Below are 27,528 nucleotides of genomic sequence, written 5' to 3' on the forward strand. Positions count from 1 at the left end.
ATTTGGTTCATAAATAATTACTAGTAATAGTATCGATGTTAAGAAATTATTAAATTTATTTAATTACAAAAAAAATGCATTACTTAATAAAAGTAATAATACAATATTAAAACTATAAATTAAGTGACCGTATAAATTAAACAATTAAAAAAAATATTTAATTATTTTATTAATTTCTATAATTTTATCAAATTTTTAATTAAATTTTTATATTTTTTTTTCTTTTCGATTGAATTCTTACGCAACTTTTAATTTTATAATTAAGCCCTTTTGTTGTATTGTACATGAAATTTTTACATATTTGAAATGAAAAAAAAAGTTCACAAGCATATCTACAAACGGGAAGCAAATGCAAATGACCTTTTTTTTTCATAGGCATTTCTATCTATAATTTATTCTATACTTTCTTCCAACATTGTGAGAACATAAATCCCTTCAAGGGAACTATCGATAATTGTTATATAAATAAGTCTATATGTCAAAAATCATAAAGTTGTCTATATCAAACAAAGAGGAAAAAAAGGTTTGTCTTGTAGACTACCCTTAATAAAATTTCTCTTGCTTCACACAAGTTGTCCTATATAAACAATTTTGCTATGATCAACACAGCATTAGTACTCTTGTAGTATAGGAAGCATTTCAGAAGTATTAGTATTTTAATAATGTTAGCTATTGATTTCAATCATAAAATATATACATAGTGGATGTTAATGGCTAAAACAATTGAAATGTTGGAAAATTTTGATGAGTATATATGTGCACATACATGCTTCATGATCCATGAATGATGAACAACAAAACTCATGATAGGCTTATCCCTCCTGTTTGGTACCATCTGGAGGATCAAGTGAAATCCAAAGCAATGCAATTGTGATGGAAAGCAAGCCGGACCAGACATAAACAATAGTGGGAACTTTTCCTTTCCTACCCATCAATCCTTTAGCAAAAGGGTACATATGAGAAAGCACCCAAAAGCTAAAGAACAATCCCCCAAATAGCTTATTCCATTGTGGTATCACACTATAAACGGTCCTCAAAATCCCCATTATCACAGCAATAAGATTGATGATGATAATAGTTAGTGGCATTATAAAGAGACTAGTCCATTTCACTAAGTAAAGATCAGCATATATGTCCTCTTCATCTTCCCCTGCTGACTTAGATGTTAATGTGAAATGTATCTCCACCCCAGCTATCACCTTTAGCAACCCTTGAAGCACAGCAACAAGGTGAGAGCTTGTTCCTCCAATCACCCAAAACTGCTCGTTTCGCCACCACTCCTCGAGCGCAATGCCGGACCATTTCACTTCCAAGAGGGAGATCAATATGAGGCAGACGGTGATGGAAAGAAGGTAGAAGAGAAAAGTTACATCCAAACCTTGGACTATGAATTGTCCCGAGAAAAGGGACAGTGCTGGTAAGAAGCAGTAGACAACTAAAAATATGGAGGTGAAGGGGTAGATTCCGACATTGAGATAGGCGATTCGTTGTAAGAATTTGAGACGCCGGGTGGCGAAGAAGGCATTGTTTTTAGAGAAGAAGATTTCAACGGATCCTGTGGCCCATCTCAACACCTGGTGGAGACGGTCTGTTAGATTTATCGGCGCAGTGCCGCGAAAAGCGTCTCTTTTTGTGATGCAATAGATAGACCTCCAACCACGGTTATGCATCCTATAGCCGGTGACAACATCCTCTGTAACAGAACCATAAATCCAACCAACCCTGTCTCCCCATTCTGTCTTATCCTCGTACCAGCAGGAGATCACTGCTATAGCCTCGGCCACTGTTGGTGCGTCCATGGGTGGACGAGGCTTAAGCAGTTCTCCCGGTGGCCTTCCATTCTTGACGGATTTGTGATCAGCAAGTGGCCTTGCTTGAAACTCTGCTATGGGTATTGTATCTGTGAAAATGCTCGAGTTTCCGAACTTTTGTGGCACCCCACTAGATTCTGAATTGTTTTCATTTAGGGGTTGTGTGTCGTCGTCTTCTAGATTCAGTTTTGCTTGATTGGGGTTCCGGTTCACCTTGGTTTTTACCCGACCAAATAGTCCAGTGTGCTCCATGAATCTTGGTGGTTCAAATCCGTACAGTGCATACCTTCGAAACATGCAACCTGTCCCCACGTACATTGGACCTTGGAGTCCATCCAATGCTCGCATATTTCCTAATCAAAATGTTCATTGTTGATGAGCACATGGTTGTTATATATATAGAACTCTAGAAGAGAGGTTGAAATGAAATGAATAAGTTACCATCAAAGAAGACTGTGTTGTGATTAGCATAACGATCAGAGGGATCAATCCCTTCAAATCGTTGAGGAAATTGTATGTAACATACACGATCGCCACCACGGTCCATCATGTAACACATTCCTTCCCTAAGCACAATAGAATTATAGACGTAGTGGTCACAGTCCAAGTTGAGTATGAAGGGGCCATTGGACAAAACAGCCGAAGCTCGAACCATGGCGTTCATGGCTCCTGCTTTCTTGTTGTGGTCAAAACCAGGGCGCTTCTCTCTCGATACATATGCGAACATTGGAATCCTTATGTCCACACCAGTGAAGTCCAGTGTCTTCTCATCATCATATCCCATTACTGGGTCATGTTCTGGGACCTTACTCATTACCTGCAAGATTCCGGCATGATCACCCTTGGAGTGATCAGCACAAGGAGTGTACCAGGTGCCAGGCCAGTGAGTGCCATCAGCCATCCATGTAGCTTTTGGGACGTTCAGGGGTTGATCTTCTGTTGCTGCTACTCCGCCATTTTTTGCCTTCATTTCCTCTCTCTCCTTCTTCTCCTCCCTAGCATTGTACATTTCGCTCCTTTTCTTTATTGCCTCTGGGAGTCCATTGATTCTCACCTTAAATTCATCATACTCTCTCTTCATCCACCTTCGGTCCTTCACAAAATCTGGACGTTTCTTGTTCTTTGTTGGGTCTTTCTTTATGCTGAAGTAAGCATCTGGATTTCTAGGTTCAATATTGTGTTTTCGACAAAACGGTACCCATAACTGCCAGTCACATTAACAAATTAACTTTGAAAGTTTTTGCACAACAAGTTTTGATATTACATTATGAAATTATTTATCTGAAAGATTAAATTAATAAGAAGATATATCTCTACCATATTTCTTTTGTTAATTCCATAAAGTATGTAAACAAACCTCAGCAAATTTGACAGCTTCGGCCATGGCTTCAAAAGTGAGTATGGCGCCGCCGTCATCTGAAATATAGCAGGAGACCTTCTCAATTGGATATTCAACACCAAGAATGGAAAGAATGGTGTTGGCAGTGACAAGAGGAGGCTCCTTTTCAGGGTCAGCGGTGGAAACAAAAACATCAATGCCAGGAAGGTCTGATCTTCCAGTAGGGTTAGAAGGAGATGGCTGCTCAAACTTGTCGTGCAAGGCAGCAAGGTCTGCAGCTCTGTTTATGGGGTTCATTTTTGGAAGCACATCAAGAAGCCATGAGATTGCAAACCAAATCTCACACACAATTGACATTCCCCACAACCACATTGCGTCGTAGTTGGGATTCCTAATTCGCCATGATAAGAAGAATGCTAGAATAACTATGCGGAATATCACCAACAATCTGTTCAAATCAAACCATTTTACTAAGTATAATACACGCGGTACATAATATGTAAAACAAAATGTTATAAACATACTCAAAATACTGATTGTACATTTATATATAAATTATATTATTTACCTCATTTTAAATATATATTTAAAATTTTGTTATTTATTTTATACGAATAATTAATTTAGTAATTAATTTTTTGTATATACATAATATGATTGTATATAATATATATTAAAAGAATATTATATATATACTAAAAATCAATCATTATATATTTATGTATGAACATAAGTTATTTTATACTCTTTTAGTATATATTTATAATTATAATTGATATGATCATACAATGACTTATCGATAATGCTAGAAAAAAAAATAACAAAAATTTATTTTATTTAGTATTTATTAATTATTATAATAATTAATAAATATTAAATAAGATAAATTCAAACTATTTTTTGTTAATATTTTTTGTTACCAAATATTTTTGTGACTTATTTTAATTGTAGCTAAACCTTTTAAATATCATAATTATACTTAACATATAATAGAAGATAAACATTTACATGGAGTTATATTTATATAAAATTAATCGTTAAAAATTATTAAATAATTTAATATATTTAATTAAATTATTATTTAATTAAATATATAGAACCATAACAGTATAATAGTTGATATAGAACCATCTAAGCTCCCAAAACTATATAATTACTCAAAAAGAAATGTTGACTAGCTAAAACATTAGTTGTATTTTTATTTTAATTAATAAATTAAAATGGAAGATAATTAATATACCTGTAAGGGCTAATTATACCGCCTGAAATGTTAACTTTCCTAGTAAGTGGTTTCCATGGTTTGTCCAAGAAATCTGACATGCCTATTGAATTCTGATCATCAGCAACAGAATTATGATCTTCTTGCCAACAAGCATTCCCAATCCCATATGTCCCTTTTGTCTCAAACAACCAACGGTTATGATCAAAATCTTGAGTTTGGCTCCTTAACAACATAGACTTGTTATTTGTTGAGTTCAACACAGTAGACACCCTCCTTTCCAATTTAGACCCTCCACCACCACCGTCGTTGCCGCCGCCGCCCCCATTCATGCCTCCTTGTTGTGACTCAGAGGCAAACCTAGAGGCCCCGGCCGGGTTCTTGGAATCTGAGGTGCCGGGTTGGTTGTCGGGCGTCGGAGGCATCATAACTGTGTAATTGATGTAATCATTTTGGCCTCCGAACTCGCCGGAGCCGTCGATTTCATCGTCTCTTGAGAGGTTAACAACCCTTCCACTCGCTGTCCTCCTTGAGAATTTCACTCCTTGTTGTTGTGGTGGTAGCTTGCCACCCATAGATGAATTTGATGAACTTGCCATGTATTTTTATTTTCTCTCTTTTTCTATCTTCCTTTTTATTTTCACATTTATCTGTTTAACTAACTAATTAAACTAACCATTTTCTTTGATGAATTCCCATGCCTACAAAAACATGTGTATGCATGGCTGTTGGAATTGTTTGGGAAAAAAAGGAACAAGAACAATGTTGGTTTAGAAAGGAAAGAAAATTCATGTTTTGTCTAAGATCTTGGAGTTTGGGAAATCCTTGCTCAGCGTATATTACCCCCTTAATTCATGCTTAGCCTCTCTCTCGTTCTTCTCTTTCTATTCCTACTTAATTAGGTTGTTGTGAACTCTAAATCTTTAAATGTGACTCACAATTACGTTCACAAAAAAAAAAAAAAATTAAAACAATTCTTTTTAAAACGGTAAATTGCCCTAGTACATGAATAAATAATAGTTGCATATAGTAAAACTTTATTAAATGGTCTAAATTAAGAAAGTGGTAGCATATTACCACCATGGCTAGATAGCTTTTTATCACTAGATCAGAGAATAATGATCCAATATTATATTACTTGGTCTTTAATTAGATAAATGTGTCGTAGGTTTTATTCTTGTGGCCTATGTAACTCCTTTCGATTATTTTTTTGAGAAAATATTCAATTTAGTCCCTGAAATTGTACTCAAGCCTCAATTTAGTTTTATTCCAGGGCTTACCTAGAACCGGACAGTGGTTGGGCTTGTTTGTGAGGCCCAAACGTTGGAGGAGTGTGGTCTCCGACTTGGTTTACGTCTGGGAGCTGCCTCCGAGTTGTGTATGTGAAAGAATGGGGGTGGTACCTGCAAAGACACTCCGATGCCTAAGTTAGCAAGGGTGTAAGCAGGTCTAGAGAGTATTGGGGCTTAGAGATACCTGAGAGATGTTAGTGTATTTATAGTGGTGAACCCATAACCACCGTTGGAGTAGTTCCGCCTTTTAAGGGGAATAACCGTCCCTTTATCTTAGGGAAGTTGAGATATGGCTCCTGGAAGTGGTTAGAGAGATTTTAGGGGCAGTTATCCTCTTGAGTGAGGGTTTATCTGCCAGCTAATCCCTCGTTCCCGACTTCTTTAGAGCAAGTCGTGGTAAGCACCGACTTCGTAGATTGAAGGTCGGTGTAAGGTGAGGCTCAATCCTTTGGATTGGGCCTTTCGTTGAGTCCTGGGCCTCATTATTGGGCCAGGGTATGAACAGTGCCCCTACTCGAGCCCAATTTCTTTTAAGATTTGGGTTCGAGTATTCTACCGAGGGTCGTAGCCAACCTAGGAGGGAACCGACGTGATCATTGGGAACCGACGTGACTTTTCGTGGCTTTTGATTTTCACAGTTACGTCTAATCAAACGTCGCGTCCGTTAGATGTTCGCGTAGGGATTGATTACCTTGGTAACGGTGCACTCATTAATGACCGCTTCCGTTTTTACCATTATACCCATAACGTGTTTATAAATACTTTTCCTCTCTTTTGTTGTTTCGTTTCTGCGATTTTTCGAATTTTCTTCTTCTCATCCGTTCGTGGGGCATTCCTTGTTTGAAGGCTTTCATCTTCCTCTACCTTATTTCCAGATAAAGGTTAGTCTTTTCTTCTCTTCTCTTTTTACAACGTGCTTTCTGTTTGCATGCTTTTATTTTTTAGAGAGAGAGAAGTTGATTTGTAGGCTTCTGTTTGATTCTGTGCCCCCCTTTAGAGACCATGTTTTTGATTTTCTTTTCTTTTTTCTTTGTAGGTTTCACTAACCCTTTTTAGGAAAAGAAATGTCTTCCGTAGAAATTCTTGCTCAGTGGGTCGATGTCACAGTCTTAGGGGAGGAACCTTGGGTTGACACTGATTTTATTACTGATCTTCGCACTCGTCACCGGCTCTGCACCTCTGATGAGGATGAGCCAAAGTATGAACTGCTTGTCCTGGGTCTAGAAGACCGGGTTTGCTTCGGGAGGGCTTCGGAGGCAGTCCCTCATTTCTTTTATATGTATGAGAGCATGATCACCCGCATGGGCATTTTTCTTCCTTTCTCTGATTTTGAGATTGCTGTTTTACGTCACTGTCGTGTTGCACCTACCCAGCTTCATCCCAATTCCTGGGGTTTTCTGAAAATTTATCAGTTTGTCAGCCATGCCTTAGACTTTCTGACTTCTTTGAGGATTTTCTTTTTTCTTTTCCACATGACCAAGCCCTTCAGTGGGCAAAATAACAAGCAGCAGTGGGTGTCCTTCCGAGCTATACAAGGTCGGAGGGTCTTCACCCTTTTTGATGAATCTTTTTATGACTTCAAAAATTACTTTTTCAAAGTTCAAGCCGTAGAGGGTCACCACCCCTTTTTCTTGGATGAGAATTCTTCTCCTCGCTTTCCTCTGTACTGGTTAGAGGCCTCTTCCTGTGAGAAATATGGTTTGGACAACCTGGATGAGGTGGAGGCAGCCGTTGTGGGGTTCCTCCGAGAAGTGTGGGGAGGGCCCCATATTTGAATACCAAAAAATTTCTCCAGGGGTCGCCGACTTTTGTCCAGACACAACTAGGTAGCTTTTTTATTTATCTACTTTATTTCCGACTTGTTTCGCTGACTTTTTGGCTACTAATTGTTTTCTTACAGAGATGGCGAAGAAGAATTCCAGTGAGTCTTACCAGAGAGTCCAAGAGACCAAGGCGAGATCTCGCGTCAGGACCAACGGCGCCAAGGTAACTAACTCTCCTCTTCCTCCTCCTCCCCCTTCTTCCTGAAGTTTGGAGACTCTTTCTCAACCCGTCGTCATTTCCTCCTCGGCTTCTTCTCAGCCGCCCCCTCCCCCCCGACCTTCTCCTGAGCCAGAGAAGAAGAAGCGTAAGACTTTAGAGTCTAGCTCTTCTTTTGAAGGTGAGGCTAAGGTGGATGCTCCTGCGTTTATCCGAAAATACATCTATCCTCATACCCGTATAGGTATGGATGATGTTTCTATCCGGAACCATCTCACCATTCTGGTTCAGGAGAATATCAGGGCGGTGGCAGTGTGCACCAAGTTTCTTGATATTTTTGAGAAGACTCCTCTTAACTCTCTGGGTTCAACCTTGAGGGTTGAAGAGCTGGAGGAGAGGTTTCTCATATATCAGAAACATGAGAAGGAGTTGAAGGAGGAGGTCGCTAAGTTGAAGGAGGAGAGGGATGGCCTTCGGAAGAAAGAGAGAAAGTTACAAGCCCAATGCAATATGGAGGAGGGCTTGAGGAAGAAGGCGCAGGAGAGTTATTCGAGTTTGTTCAAGGATCTCGTGGAGGTGAGGAAGGACTTGTTGAATTCTCGAAATGCTTACGCCAAGTTGGAGGACTCTATTGCTGAAGGAGCAGAGGAGGCCTGGAGGATTTTTAAGAAGCAGGTCGGGGTCCTTGCTCCCGACCTGGATCTCTCTCCTTTGGATCCTGACAAGATCGTCATTGATAGTGCCATAGTTTATCCTCCTCCCTCTCCTAAGCCTGTCACCGAGTCCGATCTGAAAACTCGGGGGCAGAGGATAATTGAGTCCCCTCCTTGTTCCAAGGATGCTCCGAGTTCCTCGAAGGCTCACAGAACCTCTTCTCCGTCTCCTATGAATACTTCTCTCCCTGAACCTGATGGCGCTGCGACTGCTCTTCCCGACTCTGGTGGTGATCCGACTATTCCTGGTGGTGATGTTTAAAAATTTGTTGGCTATATGGGGGCCCAGCCTGTGGGTCCCTCCTTTTTAAACTATTTTTATGTTTGTGGTGGTAGTGGTCTGTTGACATTTCTCTTGGCCTTTTTAAGGCCGTAAACGAAATATTTATAAATACCTTTTTTTGGATAAGGGTTTAAGTTACCTTTGGAGTGCATGCTTTTCTTTTGATACTTTAAAGAATTTTTTCGACCTTTTTTGAAAACCTTTTTCTTTGGCTTGTCTGTCCTCTAGAGCTTTTTCGCTTTAAGGACTTAGGACAGTCTTTTGGCTTTTTAATAGGTTTTTCGATCTTTTTTCCACTATTCTTTATACTCAACTTTGTGGTTTATTGAGTTCCTATGACTTAGGTTATTTTTGCGATGCGTTTTTTCTTCTACTCGGTTTTTCATTTCGACTTATGAGTCGGAATGTCTCCGAATTTCTCACGATCAACTTTTATAACCTCTTTACACCGACTTGTACCTCGTCGTTTTATCCTGACGACCATCTAGGTCGGTTCATGGGATTTTCACGCTTTGTCGAGCTTAAGTCGGCGCGTTTCGTAGAAAGAAAGAAAAAAAAGCGAGAAGGAATTTATAAGAGATATTGTAAAAGATCTTTATTTATTTGGGAAGGTACTTTACTACTACTAAGGGCATTTGATAGTCTATTTTCCCTTAGCCTCTACTGTGATGCCTCGTTAAAAACCCTTCTTCAGAAAAAACCCTTTGATTTTTGGGAAAAAATCGTGAAGTTGGGAAAAGAGTACATCAGGGAGTAGAGTTCGCTTTTAACTATAGTACCTTTTCAAGTTACAAGCATGCCACGACCTTGGTAACTCGGTGCCGTTTAGGTCGGTCACCTTATAATAACCTTTTCCTAAGACCTCACTAATTTTGTATGGTCCCTTCCAATTAGCAGCGAGTTTTCCTTCCCCCGATTTGTTGACCCCAATGTCGTTTCTGATCAAGACCAAGTCGTTTGGGGTGAAGCTTCTTCGAATGACTTTTTTGTTGTACCTGGTAGTCATCCTTTGTTTCAACGCTGCTTCTCTTATCTGGGCTTGCCCTCGGACTTCGGGGAGTAGTTCAAGCTCCTCTTTGTGCCCCTGTATGTTTCCGATCTCATCATGGAGAATCACCCTTGGACTTTGTTCGCTGATTTCTACTGGTATCATGGCTTCTACGCCGTAGACGAGTCGGAAGGGCGTTTATCTAGTGGCAAATTGTAGCGTCGTCCGGTAAGCCCATAACACTTGTGGGAGCTCCTCAGCCCAGGCTCCTTTTGCATCTTGTAGTCTTTTCTTTAGTCCTGCCAGTATGACTTTGTTGGCTGCCTCGACTTGTCCATTTGCTTGTGCATGTTCCACCGAGGTGAACTGGTGTTTGATCTTCATACTGGCCACCAGACTTCTAAAGGTAGAGTCGGTGAACTGGGTTCCATTATCTGTGGTAATGGAATATGGTATCTCATACCTTGTGATGATATTTTTGTAGAGGAACTTCTGACTTCTTTGGGCTGTGATGATGGCTAATGGTTCTACTTCTATCCACTTTGTGAAGTAGTCTATTCCCACAATCAAGTATTTGACTTGTCCTGGTGCCTGGGGAAAAGGGCCTAACAGATCCATCCCTCATTTTGCAAAGGGCCATGGAGAAGTTATACTGATTAGCTCCTCGGGGGGAGCCACGTGGAAATTTGCGTGCATTTGGCATGGTTGGCACTTTTTCACAAATTCTGTGGCATCTTTCTGCAAGGTCGGTCAGTAGAATCCAGCTCGAATTACTTTCCTAGCTAGCGACCTGGCTCCGAGATGGTTTCCGCAGATCCCATTATGAACCTCCTCTAGTACTTCAGTGGTCCTTGAGGTCGGTACGCACTTCAACAATGGCGTTGATATTCCTCTTTTATAAAGGATATTTTTCACCAGAGTGTAATGTTGTGCTTCCTTCCGGATTTTCTTAATCTCTTTTTCCTCTTTGGGGAGGATGTCGAATTTTAGGTATTCGACCAAGGAATTCATCCATCCGAGGTTTAGCCCAGTTACCTCTAGGACATCTCGTTTGTCCTCTACTTTTACCACAGAGGTTTCTTGGAGAGTTTCCTGGATCAAGCTTCTATTATTCGCTCCTAGCTTGGTACTTGCTAACTTGGATAGGGCGTCTGCTCTGCTATTGAGATCCCGGATTATGTGCTTAACCTCGGTTTCCGCAAAGTGCCCGAGGTGCTCCAGAGTTCTTTCCAAGTATCTTTTCATGTTCGGATCTTTAACCTGATACTCCCCATTTATCTGAGAGGTCACCACTTGAGAGTTACTGTATATCATCACTTTTGTTGCACCGACTTCTTCTGCCAGCTTCAATCCTGCAATCAGGGCTTCATATTCTGCCTGATTATTTGAAGCTGGGAATTCAAATTTGAGGGATACCTCTATTTGGGTTCCTCTTTCATCAGCCAGTATTATGCCTGCACCGCTTCCTGTCTTGTTTGAGGATCCATCTACGAAAAGTTCCCATGCAGTTGGCTTCTCTTGATCTCCCGCGTATTCTGCTATGAAGTCGGTGAGGCATTGGGATTTGATTGCTGTCCGAGTTTCATATTTTAAGTCAAACTCGGAGAGCTCTATTGCCCATTGAACCGTTCTCCCTGCAACATCCGTCTTTTGGAGGATTTGCTTCATGGGTTGGTTCGTTCGGATTCTTATCATATGAGCTTGAAAGTAAGGTCGTAGCCTCCGTAAGGCTATTACTAAGGAGTAAGCAAATTTCTCTAATTTGTGGTACCTTAGTTCGGGGCCTTGTAGAACTTTGCTGATGAAGTACACTGGATGTTGTCCGACCTCGTCCTCCCTTATCAGGGCTCATGTGACAGCTTTGTCTACTACGGACAGATATAGGACGAGATCTTCCCCAACTAGAGGTCGGGTCAAGAATGGAGGTTGGCTCAAGAACCTTTTGAACTCCTGGAATGCTCTTTCGCATTCTGGTGTCCATTCAAACTAGCATCCCTTTCTTAATAAAGAGAACAGTGGAAGGGATTTTAATGCTGATCCTGCCAAGAACCTAGAGAGAGCTGCAAATCGTCCATTTAGTTGTTGAACCTCCCTTAAGCAAGTCGGGCTCTTCATTTTCAGTATAGCTTGACACTTATCGGGATTGGCTTCAATCCCTCTTTGCGTCAGCATAAACCCTAGGAATTTTCTGGCCTCCACTGCGAAGGTACACTTTGCAGGATTTAGCCTCATCCCGTGCAACCTTATGGTGTCGAAGACTTGCGAGAGGTCTGTCAAGAGATCAGCTTCTTCCTAATTTTTCACTAGCATGTCGTCTACGTAGACTTCCATTAAGCTTCCGAGGTAGGGGGTGAACACCTTGTTCATCAGCCTTTGGTATGTGGCCCCTGCATTTTTTAGTCCAAATGGCATAACCACGTAGTAGAAATTTGCTCGGGGCGTGATGAACGATGTTTTCTCTTGGTCTGGCTCATACATAAGGATTTGATTATATCCCGAGTAGGCATCCATGAACAACAAGTATTGATACCCCGAGCTAGAGTCTACTAGAGTATCAATACTTGGGAGTTGATAAGGGTCCTTGGGACGCGCCTTATTTAAGTCGGTATAGTCGACACATATCCTCCATTGGCCATTTTGCTTCTTGACTAGCACTGCATTTGCTAGCCATGTTGGATATTTAACTTCTCTGATGAAGCCGGCTTCTAGGAGTGCTTGTATTTGCTCCTCCACCACTAGGGCTCGTTCCGGGCCGAGCTTGCGCCTTCGCTGTTGTACAGGTCGGGATCCTGGATACACCGAGAGCTTGTGGGACATAAGCTCGGGATTTATCCCAGGCATGTCAGAGGCTTTCCAGGCAAAGAGGTCAGAATTGTCTCTTAGGAGCTTAGTCAACCCTTGCTTCAGGGTTTCCCCTAGGTTGGCTTCTATATTGGTATTTTTTCCTTCCTCTTTGGAGACCTGTATTTCCTCGGTTTTTCCTCCTGGCTGTGGTCGCAACTCATCTTTGGCCCTTGCACCGCCGAGCTCTATGGTGTGAATCTCTTTGCTTTTTCCCCTCAAGTTCAAGCTTTCATTGTAGCACTTTCTTGCCAATTTCTGGTCTCCCCGCACCGTTGCTACCCCCGCTGTTGTCGGGAATTTCATGCAGAGATGGGGGGTGGATACCACTGCTCCTAGTCGATTTAGGGTAGCTCTTCCGATTAGGGCATTATATGCCGACCCTACGTCGATGACTATGAAGTCTATACTCAGAGTTTTGGATTTTTCCCCCTTTCCAATGGTAGTATGAAGGGGTAAGAATCCCAGTGGCTTTATTGGCGTGTCACCTAGCCCATATAAGGTGTCGGGGTAGGCTCTTAGCTCCCTCTCGTCCAACCCTAGCTTGTCAAACGCGGGTTTGAAAAGGATGTTGATGAGCGGATAATTTATACGCTTTTTGGCATTGTTTTTAGTATGTTTTTAGTATGTTTTAGTTAGTTTTTATTATATTTTTATTAGTTTTTAGTTAAAATTCACTTTTCTAGACTTTACTATGAGTTTGTGTGTTTTTCTGTGATTTCAGGTATTTTCTGGCTGAAATTGAGGGATCTGAGCGAAAATCTGATTCAGAGGCTAAAAAGGACTGCAGATGCTATTGGATTCTGACCTCCCTGCACTCGAAGTGGATTTTCTGTAGCTACAGAAGCTCAATTGATGCGCTCTCAATTGCATTGGAAAGTAGACATCCTAGGCTTTTCAGCAATGTATAATAGTCCATACTTTGCCCGAGATTTGATGGCTCAAACTGGCGTTCCAAATTAGCTCAAAACTGCCCGGTGTTAAACGCCGGAACTGGCACAAAAGCTGGCGTTGAACTCCAAGAGAAGTCTCTACTCGAAAATGCTTCAATGCTCAGCCCAAGCACACACCAAGTGGGCCCGGAAGTGGATTTTTATGTCATTTAAGCATTTCTGTAAACCCTAACTACTAGTTCTCTATAAGTAGGACCTTTTGCTATTGTATTTGGAGTCTTTTGATCACTTGAATCTTTTGATCATATTTTTATGATTGAACCCTATTTGGGAGGCTGGCCATTTGGCGATGCCTATACCTTGTTCTTATGTATTTTCAATGGTGGAGTTTCTACACACCATAGATTAAGGTGTGGAGCTCTGCTGTACCTCGAGTATTAATGCAATTACTATTGTTCTTCTATTCAATTCAGCTTATTCTTGTTCTAAGATATCACTTGTTCCTCAACTTGATGAATGTGATGATCCATGACACTCATCATCATTCTCACCTATGAACGTGTGCCTGACAACCACCTCCGTTCTACCTTAGATTGATTGGATATCTCTTAGATCCCTTAATCGGAATCTTCGTGGTATAAGCTAGAATTGATGGCGGCATTCAAGAGAATCCGGAAGGTCTAAACCTAGTCTGTGATATTCTGAGTAGGATTCAAGGATTGAATGAATGTGACGAGCTTCAAACTCGCGATTGTGGGGCGTTAGTGATAGACGCAAAAGAATCACTGGATTCTATTCCGACATGATCGAGAATCGACAGCTGAATAGCCGTGCTATGACAGAGCGCGTTGAACATTTTCACTGAGAGGATGGGAGGTAGCCACTGACAACAGTGAAACCCTACATATAGCTTGCCGTGGAAAGGAGTAAGAAGGATTGGATGAAGACAGTAGGAAAGCAGAGAGACGGAAGGGACAAAGCATCTCCATACGCTTATCTGAAATTCTCACCAATGAATTACATAAGTATCTCTATCTTTATTTTATGCTTTATTCATAAATCATTCATACCCATTTGATTATGCCTGACTGAGATTTACAAGATGACCATAGCTTGCTTCATACCAACAATCTCCGTGGGATCGACCCTTACTCGCATAAGGTTTATTACTTGGACGACCCAGTGCACTTGTTGGTCAGTTGTGCGAAGTTGTGATAAAGAGTTGAGATTGCAATTGAGCGTACCATGTTGATGGCGCCATTGATGATCACAATTTCGTGCACCAAGTTTTTGGCGCTGTTGCCGGGGATTGTTGAGTTTGGACAACTGACGGTTCATCTTGTTGCTTAGATTAGGTATTTTTCAGAATTTTTAAGAATGAATTCTAGTGTTTCAAGGTGATGTTCTTATCATCACCAAAGCTGATTGATCTTCATTAATTTAGCTCTTGAATGCAATGTCCTGCTGAAGCTTGGCTAGCCATGTCTAATTCCTTTAGACTAAAGCTTTAGACTAACATTGCATGATTCTTGGAATTCTTATTAAAAATTTTGAATCTCTTTATTTTCTTCTCCATATAATTTTCGAAAAATCCAAAAAAATCTACAAAATCATAAAAACCAAAAATATTTCTTGTTTGAGTCTAGTGTCTCATTTTAAGTTTGGTGTCAATTGCATGTTTCTGTTTTTCTTGCATTTATCATGTGTCTTCATTGATCTTCAAGTTGTTCTTGATGATTTACTTGCTCTGATCTTCAGTAGTATACAAACTTTTAAGTTTGGTGTCTTGCATACATTGTTTATTTGATTTTAGTTGCATCTTGATTTTTCCTCATCATTAAAAATCCAAAAAAAAATTAATTTGTGTCTTTTCAAGTCAATAATACAGAGAATTGAAGATTCAGAACATACAACAGAGGAATTACACAGAAAAAGCTGGGCATTCAAAAAGCCCAGTAAAGAAGAAAAACTGGCGTTTAAACGCCAGCCAGGGTGCCTGGCTGGGCGTTTAATGCCCAAAAGGGTAGCAATTTGGGCGTTAAACGCCAGAATGTATACCATTTTGGGCGTTTAACACCAGGATGGCACAAGAGGGAAGATTTTGTTTTTAATTCAAATTTTTTTCAAGTTTTCATAATTTTTTCAAAATCAAATCTTTTTCAAATCATATCTCTTCAATCATATATTTTCAAAATCAATTTCTTTCCATTTTCAAAAATACTTGCTAACAATTAATGATTTGATTCAACATTCCAAGTATGTTGCCTTTTCTGTTGAGAAAGGTTTAATGTTTGAATCATATCTTTTCTTGTTAGCCAAGTCATTGATTTTAAAAATTAAATCTTTTTAAATTGTTTTTCCAAATCATATCTTCTCAATCATATCTTTTTAAAACTATATCTTTTCAATCATACCTTTTTTATTTCTAATTTCAAAATCTTTTTCAAAAATCACTTAATTTCTTTCCCACTCTTAGTTTTCGAAAATCATCAATCAATTTTCAAAATTCTTTTTCAAAATCTTTTAACTTATTTTCGAAAATTCTTCCATTCTTCTCACATCCTAATTCTTCTACCTCCTCCTTCTATTCCTCTGACACCCCAAGGAATCTCTATACTGTGACATAGAGGATTCCATATTTTCTTGTTCTCTTCTCTTTCATATGAGCAGGAGCAAAGACAAAAGCATTCTTGTTGAGGCTGACCCTGAACCTGAAAGGACCTTGAAGCGAAAGCTAAGAGAAGTTAAAGCACAACTCTCTGTAGAGGACCTAACAGAAATCTTCAAAGAATAAGACATGGTAGCCGAAAACAACAACAATGCCAACAATGCAAGGAAGGTGCTGGGTGACTTTACTGCACCTACTCCCGACTTCTATGGGAGAAGCATCTCTATCCCTGCCATTGAAGCAAACAACTTTGAGCTTAAGCCTCAATTAATTTCTCTAATGCAATAGAATTGCAAGTTCCATGGACTTCCATTGGAAGATCCTCATCAGTTTTTAGCTGAATTCTTACAAATCTGTGACACTGTCAAGACCAATGGGGTTGACCCTGAAGTCTACAGACTTATGCTATTCCCTTTTGCTGTAAGAGACAGAGCTAGGATATGGTTGGATTCACAACCTAAAGAAAGCCTGAACTCTTGAGAAAAGCTAGTCAATGCCTTCTTGGCAAAGTTCTTTCCACCTAAAAAATTGAGTAAGCTTAGAGTGGAAGTCCAAACCTTCAGACAGAAGGAAGGTGAATCCCTCTATGAAGCTTGGGAAAGATACAAACAATTGATCAGAAAGTGTCCTTTTGACATGCTTTCTGAATGAAGCATCATAGGTATCTTCTATGATGGTCTGTCTGAACTGTCCAAGATGTCATTGGATAGCTCTACTGGAGGATCTCTTCATCTGAAGAAGATGCCTGCAGAAGCTCAAGAACTCGTTGAAATGGTTGCAAATAACCAATTCTTGTACACTTCTGAAAGGAATCCTGTGAATAATGGGACAAATCAGAAGAAAGGAGTTCTTTGGATTGATACTCTGAATGCCATATTGGCTCAGAACAAAATATTGACTCAGCAAGTCAATATGATTTCTCAAAGTCTGTCTGGAATGCAAGTTGCACCAGGCAGTACTAAGGATGCTTCATCTGAAGAAGAAGCTTATGATCCTGAGAACCCTTCAATGGAAGAGGTGAATTACATGGGAGAACCCTATGGAAACACCTATAATCCTTCATGGAGAAATCATCCAAATCTCTCATGGAAGGATCAACAGAGACCTCAACAAGGTTTCAACAACAATAATGGTGGAAGAAACAGGTTTAGCAATGGCAAGCCTTTTCCATCATCTTCTCAGCAACAGACAGAGAATTCTAAGCGGAGCCACTCTGACTTAGCAACCATGGTCTCTGATCTGATCAAAACCACTCAAAGTTTCATGACTGAAACAAGATCCTCCATTAGAAACTTGGAGGCACAAGTGGGTCAGCTAAGCAAGAAAATTACTGAACTCCCTCCTAGTACTCTTCCAAGCAATACAGAAGAGAATCCAAAAGGAGAGTGCAAGGCCATCAACATGGCCGAACTTGGAGAGGAGAAAGAGGCAGTAAGTGCCACTAAGGAAGGCCTCAATGGACGTCCACTGGCCTCCAATGAGTTCCCTAATGAGGAACCATGGGAATCTGAGGCTCACACTGAGACCATAGAGATTCCATTGGATTTACTTCTGCCATTGGTGGACGAAATTGTGATCCATGTTCTAACTATTTTGAGATGAAAGCTTTATTATGGCACTGGTTGAATTCACAACTCCGTTCAACTAACCAGCAAGTGTACTGGGTCGTCCAAGTAATAAACCTTACGTGAGTAAGGGTCGATCCCACAGAGATTGTTGGCATGAAGCAAGCTATGGTCACCTTGTAAATCTCAGTTAGGCAGATTAAAATTGTTTATGGGTTTCGAAAATAAAGATAAAAGAATAGATTAAATAAAAGGATAGAAGACTTATGCAGATTCATTGGTGGGAATTTCAGATAAGCGAATGGAGATGCTGCATGGCTCAGAGACGTCTGCTCTCCTACTGCTTCTACTCAATCCTTCTTACTCCTTTCCATGGCAAGCTTTGTATAGGGGTTCACCATCAGCTGTGGCTACTTTCAATCCTCTCGGGAAAATGATCCTATGCGGTTGTCAATCGCACGGCTAATCGTCTGGAGGCATCACCCATGGTTGATTGCTACATCCCATCCTCGCAGTGAAAACTAATGCTCACGCACTCTGTCACAGTACGGCTAATCACCGGTTGGTTCCCGCTCCTACTGGAATAGAATCCCTTGATTCTTTTGCGTCTGTCACTAACGCCCAGCACTCGCAAGTTTGAAGCACGTCACAGTCATTCATTACCGGAATCCTACTCGGAATACCACAGACAAGGTGAGACTTTCCGGATTCCGAGGATCCTACTCGGAATACCACAGACAAGGTGAGACTTTCCGGATCCTCATAAATGCCACCATCTATCTAGCTTATACCACGAAGATTCTGTTGGGGAATCTAAGAGATACGCATTCAAGCTCTGATTCATGTAGAACGGAAGTGGTTGTCAATCACGCGCGTTCATAAGTGAGAATGATAATGAGGGTTACTTATCATCACATTCATCATGTTCTTGGGTACGAATGAATATCTTGGAATAAGAATAAGAGAGATTTGAATAAAAGAAGATAGAATTTCATTAATACTTGAGGTACAGCAGAGCTCCACACCCTTAATCTATGGTGTGCAGAAACTCCACCGTTGAAAATACATAAGTAAAAGAGGTTCAGGCATGGCCGAATGGCCAGCCCTCTCCCTGATCAAGTGACCGAATGATTAAAGACTTAAAGTGGTCAAAAGATGAAACGTGGTCAAAAGACGTCTAATACAATAGATAAATGTCCTATATATACTTAGACTAGCTCCTAGGGTTTACATGAGTAAGTAATTGATGCATAAATCCACTTCCGGGACCCACTTGGTGTATGCTTGGGCTGAGCTTGATTAATCCACGAGCTGAGGCATTTCCTGGAGTTGAACTCCGAGTTATGATGTGTTTTGGGCGTTCAACTCCGGATCATGACGTTTTTCTGGCGTTTAACTCCAGACAGCAGCTTGTACTTGGCGTTCAACGCCAAGTTACGTCGTCATTCTTCGAATAAAGTATGGACTATTATATAGTGCTGGAAAGCCCTGGATGTCTACTTTCCAACGCCGTTGAGAGCGCGCCAATTGGAGTTCTGTAGCTCCAGAAAATCCATTTTGAGTGCAGGGAGGTCAGATTCCAACAGCATCAGCAGTCCTTTTGTCAGCCTTCTTCAGAGTTTTGCTCAAATCCCTCAATTTCAGTCAGAATTTACCTGAAATCACAGAAAAACACACAAACTCATAGTAAAGTCCAGAAATGTGAATTTAACATAAAAACTAATGAAAACATCCCTAAAAGTAGCTCAAACTTACTAAAAACTATATAAAAACAATGCCAAAAAGCGTATAAATTATCCGCTCATCACAACACCAAACTTAAATTGTTGCTTGTCCCCAAGCAACTGAAAATCAAATAGGATAAAAGAAGAGAATATACTATAAATTCCAGAATATCAATGAATATTAATTTAATTAGATGAGCGGGACTTGTAGCTTTTTGCTTCTGAACAGTTTTGGCATCTCACTTTCTCCTTTGTAGTTTAGAGTGATTGGCTTCTCTAGGAACTTAGAATTTCAGATAGTGTTATTGACTTTCCTAGTTAAGCATGTTGATTCTTGAACACAGCTACTTATGAGTCTTGGCCTTGGCCCTAAGCATTTTGTTTTCCAGTATTACCACCGGATACACAAATGCCACAGACACATAACTGGGTGAACCTTTTCAGATTGTGACTCAGCTTTGCTAAAGTCCCCAGTTAGTGGTGTCCAGAGCTCTTAAGCACACTCTTTTGGATCACGACTTTAACCACTTAGTCTCAAGCTTTTCACTTGGACCTTCATGACACAAGCACATGGTTAGGGACAGCTTGATTTAGCCGCTTAGGCCTGGATTTAATTTCCTTGGGCCCTCCTATCCATTAATGCTCAAAGCCTTGGATCCTTGCTTTTTCTTTCTAAAATTTTCGCCATTTTTTTTTCACTGCTTTTTCTTGCTTCAAGAATCAATTTCATGATGTTTTTCAGATCATCAATAACATTTCTCTTTGTTCATCATTCTTTCAAGAGCCAACAATTTTAACACTCATAAACCACAAGATCAAAAATATGCACTGTTCAAGCATTCATTCAGAAAACAAAAATTATTGCCACCACATCAATATAATTAAATTAAATTCAAGGATGAATTCGAAAATTTATGTACTTCTTGTTCTTTTGAATTAAAACATTTTTCATTTTAAGAGAAGTGAAGGATTTAATGGATTTTATTCATAGCTTTAAGGCATGGTTACATACTAATGATCATGAAATAAAGACACAAAACATAGATAAACATAATGCTAAAAACCGAAAACAGAAAGAAATAAAGAACAAGGAATGAATCCACCTCTTAGTGGTGTCTTCTTCTTGAAGGACCAACAATGTCCTTAAGCTCTTCTATGTCCCTTCCTTGCCTTTGTTGCTCCTCCCTCATTGCTCTTTGATCTTCTCTTATTTCTTGGAGAATGATGGAGTGTTCATGATGTTCCACCCTTAATTGTTCAACATTATGACTCAAATCTTCTAAAGAGGTACTGAGTTGCTCCCAATAGTTGTTGGGAGGAAATTGCATTCCTTGAGGCATTTGTTGATGATGTACTTCCTCATGTTCTTCTTGAGGGCAGTGAGGAACTTCTCTTGTTTGCTCCATCCTTTTCTTGGTGATGGGCTTGTCTTCTTCAATGGAGACATCTCCATCTATGATAACTCCAGCTGAGTAGCATAGATGGCATATAAGATGGGGGAAGGCTAGCCGTGCCATAGGTGAGGACTTGTCGGCTATTTTGTAGAGTTCATTGGAGATGACCTCATGAACTTCCACTTCCTCTCCAATCATGATGCTATGGATCATGATGGCCCGATCCACAGTAACTTCAGATCGGTTGCTAGTAGGAATGATGGATCTTTGGATGAACTCCAACCATCCTCTAGCTACAGGCTTGAGATCCAGTCTTCTTAGTTGGACTGGCTTGCCTTTGGAGTCTATTCTCCATTGAGCTCCTTCCACACATATGTCCATTAGGACTTGGTCCAACCTTTGATTAAAGTTGACCCTTCTTGTGTAGGGGCGTTCATCACCTTGCATCATAGGCAAGTGAAACGCCAACCTCACATTTTCTGGACTAAAATCTAAGTATTTCCCCCGAACCATTGTGAGATAGTTCTTTGGGTTCGGGTTCATACTTTGATCATGGTTCCTAGTGATCCATGCATTGGCATAGAACTCTTGAACCATCAATATTCCGACTTGTTGCATGGGGTTGGCTAGGACTTCCCAACCTCTTCTTTGAATTTCATGTCGGATTTCCGGATACTCATTCTTTTTGAGCTTGAAAGGGACCTCGGGGATCACCTTCTTCTTTGCCACAACATCATAGAAGTGGTCTTGATGGCTTTTGGAGATGAATCTCTCCTTCTCCCATGACTCGGAGGTGGAAGCTTTTGTCTTCCCTTTCCCTTTTCTTGAGGATACTCCGGCCTTAGGTGCCATTGATGGTGATGGAAAAACAAAAAGCTTAGGCTTTTACCACACCAAACTTAAAATTTTGCTCGCCCTCGAGCAAGAAAGAAAAGAAAAGTAGAAGAAGAAGAAGAGAATAGGGAAGAGAGGGGGGAGAAGGAAGTTCGGCTTTTTGGGAGAAGATGGGGTTTGTGTTGTGTGAAAATGAAGAAGAGTGGAAGGGTATTTATAGGGAGGGGGGAGGGTATAGGTTCGGCCAATTTGGGTGGGAATGGGTGGGAAAATGAATTTGAATTTTATGGAGCTAGGTGGGGTTTATGGGGAAGAGGAGGTTGATGTGAATGGTGAATGGGGTAATTGGGAAGAGGAATTGAGGTGATTGATGAAGAATATTGGGAATTGTGACATGGGGTATTCAAATCACAAAAATAGGATTAGGAGGTAAGGTGGGAATATGGTAGGTGGGGATCCTGTGGGGTCCACAGATCTTGAGGTGGGGATCCTGTGGGGTCCACAGATCCTGAGGTGAAAAGAAATACCATTCCTTCACCATATAGGCGTGTAAGATGCCTCCATGCATCATTCTGGCATTCAAACGCTCATTGGTGCATGTTCTGGGCGTTAAACGCCCATGTAATGCATGTTTCTGGCGTTCAGCGCCAGTTCGTCCTCTGTGTGCACATCCTGGCGTTAAACGCCAGGTTGTTGCTTGTTTCTGGCGTTCAGCGCCAGAATGGTGCTCTGTTCTGGCGTTGAACGCCAGCCAGATGCATCTTACTGGCGTTGAACGCCAGTCTGCGCTGCCTCCAGGGTGAACAATTTTTTTTTCTTCTGTTTTTGACTCTGTTTTTAATTTTTTGATTTTTTCGTGACTCCTCATGATCATGTACCTAACACAAAAATAACAAAGAAACAAAATAAAATAAAATTAGATAAATAAAATTGGGTTGCCTCCCAACAAGCGCTTCTTTAATGTCAATAGCTTGACAGTGGCTCTCATGGAGCCACAAGGTGATCAGGTCAATGTTGTATAGTTGTCCACATCAAACTTAGAGTTTGGATATGGGATCTTAACACCAAACTTAGAGTTTGGTTGTGGCCTCACAACACCAAACTTAGAGTTTGACTGTGTAGGTTCTTCTTGACTCTGAACTGAGAGAAGCTCTTCATGCTTACTCTCCTTTGTCACAGAGGGATGGCCATGTGCCTTAAACACAAGGTAGTCCCCATTCAATTGAAGGACTAACTCACCTCTATTGACATCTATCACAGCTCCTGCTGTGGCTAGGAAAGGTCTTCCTAGGATGATGCATTCATCATCTTCCTTCCTAGTGTCTAGGATTATGAAATCAGCAGGGATGTAAAGGCCTTCAACCTTTACTAGCACGTCCTCTACTGTCCCATAAGCTTGTCTCATGGACTTATCTGCCAATTGTAATGAGAACAAGGCAGGTTGTACCTCAATGATCCCTAGCTTCTCCATTACAGAGAGTGGCATCAGATTTATCCCTGATCCCAGATCACATAGAGCTTTTTCAAAGCTCATGGTGCCTATGGTGCAAGGTATTAAGAACTTGCCAGGATCTTGTTTCTTCTGAGGTAGAGTTTTCTGAATCCAAGTATCCAGTTCACTAATGAGCAAGGGAGGTTCACTTTCCCAAGTCTCATTACCAAACAGCTTGGCATTCAGCTTCATGATAGCTCCTAAATATTGAGCAACTTGCTCTCCAGTCACATCTTCATCCTCTTCAGAGGAAGAATAGTCTTCAGAGCTCATGAATGGCAGAAGGAGATTTAATGGAATCTCTATGGTCTCTAGATGAGCCTCAGATTCCTTTGGATCCTTAATAGGAAACTCCTTCTTGCTTGAAGGACATCCCAGGAGGTCTTCCTCACTGGGATTTTCGTCTTCCTCCTCCCCAGTGCATTCGGCCACTTTGATTAAATCAATGGCCTTGCACTCTCCTTTTGGATTCTCTTCTGTATTGCTTGGGAGAATACTGGGAGGAGTTTCAATAACTTTCTTACTCAGCTGGCCTACTTGTGCCTCCAGATTTCTGATGGAGGATCTTGTTTCATTCATGAAACTGAATGTGGCCTTTGACAGATCAGAGACTATATTGGCTAAATTAGAAGTCTTTTGTTCAGAATTCTCTGTCTGTTGCTGAGAAGATGATGGATATGGCTTACTATTACTCAGCCTGTTGCGTCCACCATTGTTAAAGCCTTGTTGAGGCTTTTGTTGATCCTTCCAGGAGAAATTTGGGTGATTTCTCCATGATGGGTTATAAGTGTTTCCATAAGGTTCACCCATGTAATTAACCTCTGCCATGGCAGGGTTCTCAGGATCATAAGCTTCTTCAGAAGCTGCCTCTCTAGTGCTGTTTGATGCATGTTGCAGTCCATTCAGATTTTGAGAGATCATGTTGACCTGTTAAGTCAACACTTTGTTCTGAGCTAATATGGCATTCAGAGCATCAATTTCAAGAACTCCTTTCTTCTGAGGTATCCCATTATTCACGGAATTCCTCTCAGAGGTATACATGAACTGGTTGTTTGCAACCATGTCAATGAGTTCTTGAGCCTCTTCAGGCGTCTTCTTCAGGTGAATAGATCCACCTGCAGAATGGTCCAATGACATTTTCGAAAATTCAGAGAGACCATAATAGAATATATCTAATAGGGTCCATTCTGAAAACATGTCAGATGGACATCTTTTGGTCAGCTGCTTGTATCTTTCCCAAGCTTCATAGAGGGATTCACCATCTTTTTGTTTGAAGGTTTGAACATCCACTCTCAACTTGCTCAGCTTTTGAGGAGGAAAGAATTTATCCAAGAAGGCAGTGACCAGCTTATCCCAAGAGTCCAGGCTATCCTTAGGTTGTGAATCCAACCATATTCTAGCTCTGTCTCTTACAGCAAAAGGGAAAAGCATGAGTCTGTAGACTTCAGGATCAACTCCATTTGTCTTTACAGTCTCACAGATCTGCAAGAACTCAGTTAAAAACTGATAAGGATCTTCAGATGGAAGTCCATAAAACTTGCAGTTTTGTTGCATTAATGCAACTAGTTGAGGCTTAAGCTCAAAGTTATTGGCTCCAATGGCAGGAATGGAGATGCTTCTTCCATCAAACTTGGACGTTGGCTTTGTGAAGTCACCAAGCATTCTCCTTGCATTATTATTATTATTATTTTCGGCTGCCATGTCCTTCTCTTGTTCGAAAATTTCTGAAAGGTTATTTCTGGATTGTTGTAATTTAGCTTCTCTTAATTTTCTCTTCAGAGTCCTTTCAGGTTCTGGATCAACTTCAACAAGAGTGCTTTTTCCCTGTTCCTGCTCATATGAAAGAGAAGAAGACAAGAAAAGAAAGAGGAATCCTCTATGTCACTGTATAGAGATTCCTTTATGTTAGTAGAAGAAGAAAGGGGTATAAGAAAGAGGAAGGAAGGATTCGGATTTTTGGATGAGGAGAGGTGAAGAGAAGTGTTAGTAATTAAATAATTAAATAGAAGAAGAGAGGAGAGGGAGAGGATTTTCGAAAATAATTTTTGAAAAAAGGTTAGTGATTTTCGAAAATTAGAGATAAATGTAATTGAAATTAAAATTTAAAACAATTAAAAAGAATTTTTGAAAAAGAGAGGGAGAATTTTCGAAAATTAGAGAGGGATAGGTAGTTAGTTGGTTTTGAAAAAGATAAGAAACAAACAAAAAGTTAGTTAGTTGATTGAAAAAGATTTGAAATCAAATTTTGAAAAAGATAAGAGGATAAGAAGTTAGATAAGATATTTTGAAATCAAATTTTGAATAAGATAAAGTTTTTGAAAAAGATAAGATAAAAAGATGAAAAGATTTTTAAGAAAAAGATATTTTGAAAAAGATTTAATTTTTAAAATTACTTAACTAACAAGAAACTATAAGATAAGATTTTAGAACTTAAAGATTGAACCTTTCTTAACAAGAAAGTAACAAACTTCAAATTTTTGAACCAATCACATTAATTGTTAGCTAATTTTCGAAAATTTGATATAAAGATAAGAAAAAAATTTTGAAAATATTTTGAAAAAATAATTTTAAAATTTTCGAAAATTATAAAAAAAATGAAAAAGATATGATTTTTGAAAAAGATTTTGAAAAGATAAGATTTTTAAAATTGAAATTTTGACTTTGACTTGTAAGAAACAACTAATTTTGAAAATTTTTGACTAAGTCAACCCAAAATTTCGAAAATTTGGAGGGAAATAAGGAAAAGATATTTTTTTTATTTTTGAATTTTTAAAGATGAGAGAGAAAAACAACAAAAATACTCAATGCATGAAATTTTTAGATCAACACAATGAATGCATGCAAGAATGCTATGAATGTCAAGATGAACACCAAGAACACTTTGAAGATCATGATGAACATCAAGAACATATTTTTGAAAATTTTTTAATGCAAAGAAAACATGCAAGACACCAAACTTAGAAATCTTTAATGCATGGAAAATATGAATGCAAAAGTGCACATGAAAAACAACAACCAACACAAAACAAGAAAACATCAAGATCAAACAAGAGGACTTATCAAGAACAACTTGAAGATCATGAAGAACACTATGAATGCATGAGATTTTCGAAAAATGCAAGACAAATTTTAAAAACATGCAATTGACACCAAACTTAAAAATTGACTCAAGACTCAAACAAGAAACACAAAATATTTTTGATTTTTATGATTTTATGATTTTTTTTGTACTTTTATTAATTTTTGTTTTCGAAAATATAGTTTAGAAAAACGAAAAAATAAAAAGAAAAATTTTTGAAAAAGATTTTTGAAAAGAAAATTACTTAATCTGAGCAACAAGATGAACCGTCAGTTGTCCATACTCGAACAATCCCCGGCAACGGCGCCAAAAACTTGGTGGACGAAATTGTGATCCATGTTCTAACTATTTTGAGATGAAAGCTTTATTATGGCACTGGTTGAATTCACAACTCCGTTCAACTAACCAGCAAGTGTACTGGGTCGTCCAAGTAATAAACCTTACGTGAGTAAGGGTCGATCCCACAGAGATTGTTGGCATGAAGCAAGCTATGGTCACCTTGTAAATCTCAGTTAGGCAGATTAAAATTGTTTATGGGTTTCGAAAATAAAGATAAAAGAATAGATTAAATAAAAGGATAGAAGACTTATGCAGATTCATTGGTGGGAATTTCAGATAAGCGAATGGAGATGCTGCATGGCTCAGAGACGTCTGCTCTCCTACTGCTTCTACTCAATCCTTCTTACTCCTTTCCATGGCAAGCTTTGTATAGGGGTTCACCATCAGCTGTGGCTACTTTCAATCCTCTCGGGAAAATGATCCTATGCGGTTGTCAATCGCACGGCTAATCGTCTGGAGGCATCACCCATGGTTGATGGCTACATCCCATCCTCGCAGTGAAAACTAATGCTCACGCACTCTGTCACAGTACGGCTAATCACCGGTTGGTTCCCACTCCTACTGGAATAGAATCCCTTGATTCTTTTGCGTCTGTCACTAACGCCCAGCACTCGCAAGTTTGAAGCACGTCACAGTCATTCATTACCGGAATCCTACTCGGAATACCACAGACAAGGTGAGACTTTCCGGATTCCCAGGATCCTACTCGGAATACCACAGACAAGGTGAGACTTTCCGGATCCTCATAAATGCCACCATCTATCTAGCTTATACCACGAAGATTCTGTTGGGGAATCTAAGAGATACGCATTCAAGCTCTGATTCATGTAGAACGGAAGTGGTTGTCAATCACGCGCGTTCATAAGTGAGAATGATAATGAGGGTTACTTATCATCACATTCATCATGTTCTTGGGTACGAATGAATATCTTGGAATAAGAATAAGAGAGATTTGAATAAAAGAAGATAGAATTTCATTAATACTTGAGGTACAGCAGAGCTCCACACCCTTAATCTATGGTGTGCAGAAACTCCACCGTTGAAAATACATAAGTAAAAGAGGTTCAGGCATGG

The 27,528-nt window shown here is 39.9% G+C and overlaps 1 protein-coding gene and 2 non-coding genes across 3 annotated transcripts; 1 reads left to right on the top strand and 2 right to left on the bottom strand.

Moving 5' to 3' along the window:
- Positions 1-513: 513 nt before the first annotated feature.
- Positions 514-5,337, bottom strand: LOC112796535 (cellulose synthase-like protein D1). Its single transcript, XM_025839023.3, has 4 exons — positions 4,391-5,337; positions 3,169-3,598; positions 2,253-3,015; positions 514-2,164 (listed from the first exon to the last, which is right to left on the bottom strand). The coding sequence occupies exons 1-4, from the start codon at positions 4,966-4,968 to the stop codon at positions 813-815; spliced, it is 3,123 nt and encodes a 1,040-aa protein (XP_025694808.1). The 5' UTR covers positions 4,969-5,337; the 3' UTR covers positions 514-812.
- Positions 5,338-16,561: 11,224 nt separating this feature from the next.
- LOC112799460 (small nucleolar RNA R71) lies at positions 16,562-16,669 on the bottom strand. The gene has a single exon (XR_003201041.1). It is a non-coding gene; the product is annotated as a small nucleolar RNA R71 (small nucleolar RNA).
- A 7,562-nt stretch (positions 16,670-24,231) lies between these two features.
- Positions 24,232-24,335, top strand: LOC112798769 (small nucleolar RNA R71). The gene has a single exon (XR_003200366.1). It is a non-coding gene; the product is annotated as a small nucleolar RNA R71 (small nucleolar RNA).
- The last annotated feature ends 3,193 nt before the right edge of the window (positions 24,336-27,528 follow it).

The sequence above is a fragment of the Arachis hypogaea genome, chromosome 4 (assembly GCF_003086295.3).
Source record: "Arachis hypogaea cultivar Tifrunner chromosome 4, arahy.Tifrunner.gnm2.J5K5, whole genome shotgun sequence".
NCBI classification, from domain to species: Eukaryota; Viridiplantae; Streptophyta; class Magnoliopsida; order Fabales; family Fabaceae; genus Arachis; species Arachis hypogaea.

Bases quoted from the DNA above. Each gene is read 5' to 3' on its own strand.
- LOC112796535 (XM_025839023.3), bottom strand. From the start codon at position 4,968: ATGGCAAGTTCATCAAATTCATCTATGGGTGGCAAGCTACCACCACAA. The intron at 3,016-3,168 runs GTTTGTTTACAT...TGTGACTGGCAG, and splicing joins AAGCTGTCAAATTTGCTGAG to TTATGGGTACCGTTTTGTCG. The intron at 2,165-2,252 runs GTAACTTATTCA...CATTTTGATTAG, and splicing joins CAACACAGTCTTCTTTGATG to GAAATATGCGAGCATTGGAT.